General features: G+C 55.6%; 1 protein-coding gene across 1 annotated transcript in view; it reads right to left on the minus strand.

Annotated features, from left to right (window-relative positions):
* CPD (carboxypeptidase D) overlaps positions 1-1775 on the minus strand; it is a 74522-nt gene extending 72747 nt beyond the window's left edge. The window contains exon 1 of the mRNA XM_056126603.1: positions 988-1775. Within this exon, the coding sequence (XP_055982578.1) occupies positions 988-1706 (719 nt within the window). The 5' untranslated portion in view covers positions 1707-1775. The remainder of the gene's footprint in view (positions 1-987) is intronic.
* Positions 1776-3544: the final 1769 nt, after the last annotated feature.

Here is a 3544-nt window from a genome sequence, read left to right on the forward strand (position 1 = left end):
CCTTTTCACTGAAAATCCTACATCCTTCAAGAGTTACTTCAAACTCTACCTCCCTCACAGAAATGACTGTTATTTCAGCAGCCCAAACATTCTGCCAGGAGGAACAACTCTTATGAAGCTTCACTGGGTAGGTATGTAAATAAGATCTTTACTTATCTCTACGATCTTCTGCACCGACTTCTAGAGGTCCTCAAGGTTCTGGTTTAAAAAATTTTAAGTCTCTAACTGTGGCTGTTACCCTGAGATCGCTCAACTCTGGCCCACTAGAAAAATGCACAAATGGCATCAGAAATCCTTCAGGGTGTCTAAAATGAAGAAACTCACAGACAACCTACACCTCTGTGCAAATTCTTATACTGTATAAGCTCTCTAGCTAAGTCATAGCATAGAGTGGAAAAAGAACCTCTTGATTATTCTGTCAAATAATCCGGAGCAAGACCCCTGCAGAGTAATCTCTCTCTCTCTGTCTCTCTGTGGGCTCCAGCCTTCCTCCTGACTGCAAGAACTGCCCAGGGATCTAGGAACTGCCCAGAGTGTCGCAGGTGCCCACTTCACGTGAGCCCACGTACATGATCTCACCAACCAAACCCTGCACTTCCCCAAATGCAAAGCAAAGATATTTAACGGTGTCGGTCTCATCATGCCGTGGCCAACATAAGGTGACATAATGCGGGGCACGAAATAGGTGTCAGCAGGGCGCCTACAGCAACAGGAGCGATGAGTAACCGCTTATTAGAAAATGAACGAGCGGACCCAGGTCAGCTTTGAGGTCTCTTCTGCCATTCGAGTGAAGGAAGGGAGTCTCCCCTCCAACGAACGACAGTCTCCTTTCGGAGGGCTGCAGGGGCAGGCGGCCGGGCGGCACTGTCCCCGCACCCGCGCCACGCTCGCCGCGCCCCCCCCCCCCCACCGCGCAGAACCAGGTCCCAGGGTCGCGCGTGGCCGGCGGCGGGGTGCCGTGGAGGGGGGGGGCGGTGGCACACTCACTTGTTCCTGCGGATCCAGTCGATGAGGGCGCGCACCTCCGGCACGTCGTCCAGGGACTGCGGCTCCCCGGGGCTGAACTGGTCGGGGAAGCTGCGGTTGAGGTCGCGGCCGCGGCTATTGTCACGGCCGACGGACCCGCCGTAGCAGTCCCCCTCGCGGGCGCGCTCGAAGCCGTCCGGGTTGAGGCTGGGCAGCACGTACACGTCGGTGGTGTTGAGCAGGCGGACGAGGCGCGGGTCTCCGCGGCGGTAGCCGGCCGCCAGCTCGCGGGCCAGGTAGACCAGCACCTGGCGCGACACGGTCTCGTCGCCGTGCATGTTGCCCACCAGCTTCACCTGCGGCCGGCCGGGCACGAGGGGCCCAGCCGCGTCGGGCCCCGATGCGCCGTCAGGGGGCGGCGGCTCCAGGCCGGCCGTGAGACGCAGCACCCACAGCGGCCGGCCCTCCACCGAGCGGCCGATGCTGAAGAGGCGGGCCAGGCCCGGGGGACCCGCGGCCGCCGCCTCCCTCAGCGCCGAGCCCAGCTCCTCTTCGTGGTAGTAGCGGTCGAACTGGCCCTCGGCGGCTTCGCCACCCGCATTCGCCGAGGTCGTCTTGGTCGCTTCCGCCTTCTTGATGTGCGCTGCCTGGCCTGGGTTCCGCAGCAGCAACAGCAGGCACAGCAGCAGCGGAAGGCGCTCGGACCGCCAGGGCGGCCGCGCGTCTCGGCCGCTCGCCATCTTCCAGCAGCGCCGCTCGGACCGGCTCGGCTCCCGCAGCTCCGCACTCCGGGGGCCGGGACCCGCCGGATCCTCTCCGCGCCTAGCAACCCTATCCCGCCCTCCGGCCGCAGCCAATGGCGGACTCGCCTGCCGCGGCGTCACGCCAGGGGGCGGGGCTCTGCTTAAAGCAACCTGTTCCCTCGGAGCCTACTTTTCCGCCCGGCGTCCGCGCGGAGTTTAGTCCCTCGCTCGCTCGCGCAGCCTTTCCCTCCTCCCCTTTTCCTCTTTGGCGGTGGCTCCGCTTCTCGACTGCCTGCAGAGACTCGTCTTCAAGGCTTGCTTCTTAAATTCTCACCCCTTTTCCTCCGGGTGGCATGACTGGCTCCCTTTCCAGCTTCGGCGGAGCTTTTCACGGCTCCGCTCGAGCACCGCACAACTGGGAGCCGGAGGACGCCCTTCCCACCTCGCACCCTTGCACGGGATCGGCGCGCCCCGCTAGAGTCAGGAGAGAATGGGACGCTGGGAGGGGCAGAAGGTTCTCTACCTCACAAGGCAGAAAACCTTCCTATTCCATTTTCGAGTTTTTGTGTTGAGAGCAGAGGTCTCTCAGTTTAGCGGAAACAGGTTTTGTGCCAGGCTCCCTTTGTGTTCCTGTATCTATCTTTCGCGTCCTCCCTGGTTATTGGCATTTCCCAGCAATTAGATCTACCCGATGTCGACTAATTGATCTAATTACCGCTGGTCTCACCCGCCGTGAGCAAATTTTGTCTCATAATCCACTTTCCCCCTTCTCACACCTCATCTGAGCGAGTTGTTTGTTTCACTGAGGCCTCAGAATGGCGTTTTGGAAGTTGCAGATGTGACACTTCAGGAATCGCTTGCTTGGCAAGTATAATTCTTGAACAAACCAAATAATCACCGCGGAAAAGACCGTTTAAACTAGTTTTAAAACAGACTTTTAGTACTTTAGCTTGAAGAAACACAAAACCTTACAATCCTATTTCAAGTGTGAAATTCTACCTCTGACGTGGGTGTGATAGTTTTTGCATTTCCTTCTTTTGAAGCCAGAGATTTCAAGGTCCCCTCCTTGAACTGTAACTGTACCCTCATATGACTGGTAAAGAAGTAATCCATCCCTTCATGAAGCATTTATTGAGCAACTACCATACGTCAGGTCTAGGTGCTACCAGTTAAAGATTTGAAACAGATTATGATAAATACTGTGGTAGAGTTATGGGAACCTAAGTAAGGGTAACCTTGTCCAACCTGGGCACAAGTAGCAGGTAGACAGGTTGCGGTTATGGGTTGGGGGTTCTGGGCACTGCATACGGGTTACTCATATGAAGGAACTCAGAGATGTGGAGGTAGTCAGAGAGGCAGGATCAGAATTAGCCGAGCTTCAGAAACCAGACTCTAGAGAGCTCTTAACAGAGAAGGCCTTGGAAAATCACTGATGGATTTTTTATTTTACTTTATTTATATATATACATTTATTTATTTTTGGCTTTTGGGTCATACCAAGTGGTGCTCAAGGATAAATCCTAGAAGACTCAGGGGATCATTTGGGGTGACTGGGATTGAACCTAGACTGGCTGCATGCAAGGCAAGTGCCCAGCTCCAGCTCCATTGGTGGGTTTTAAATAAGCTCTTTTCAAGAAAACCCATGAGACAGAATGGAGCGAATGGGCTCCAACTTGAGACTGGCAACAGTGACCAGATGAGACCTGGAATCCTTCAGAGAAGTGCCCATGGAGAAGTGCACTTGGGTTTGGAAGGCCCTCAGGAGGGAGAGTAGACAGAGCCTGGTGATTGAGAGAAGGAATTTCAGGCTGAATTCAAAGGAAAGCCTAAACAAT

This window comes from Sorex fumeus, unplaced genomic scaffold (assembly GCF_029834395.1).
Source record: "Sorex fumeus unplaced genomic scaffold, SorFum_2.1 ptg000063l, whole genome shotgun sequence".
Classification (NCBI taxonomy): Eukaryota; Metazoa; Chordata; class Mammalia; order Eulipotyphla; family Soricidae; genus Sorex; species Sorex fumeus.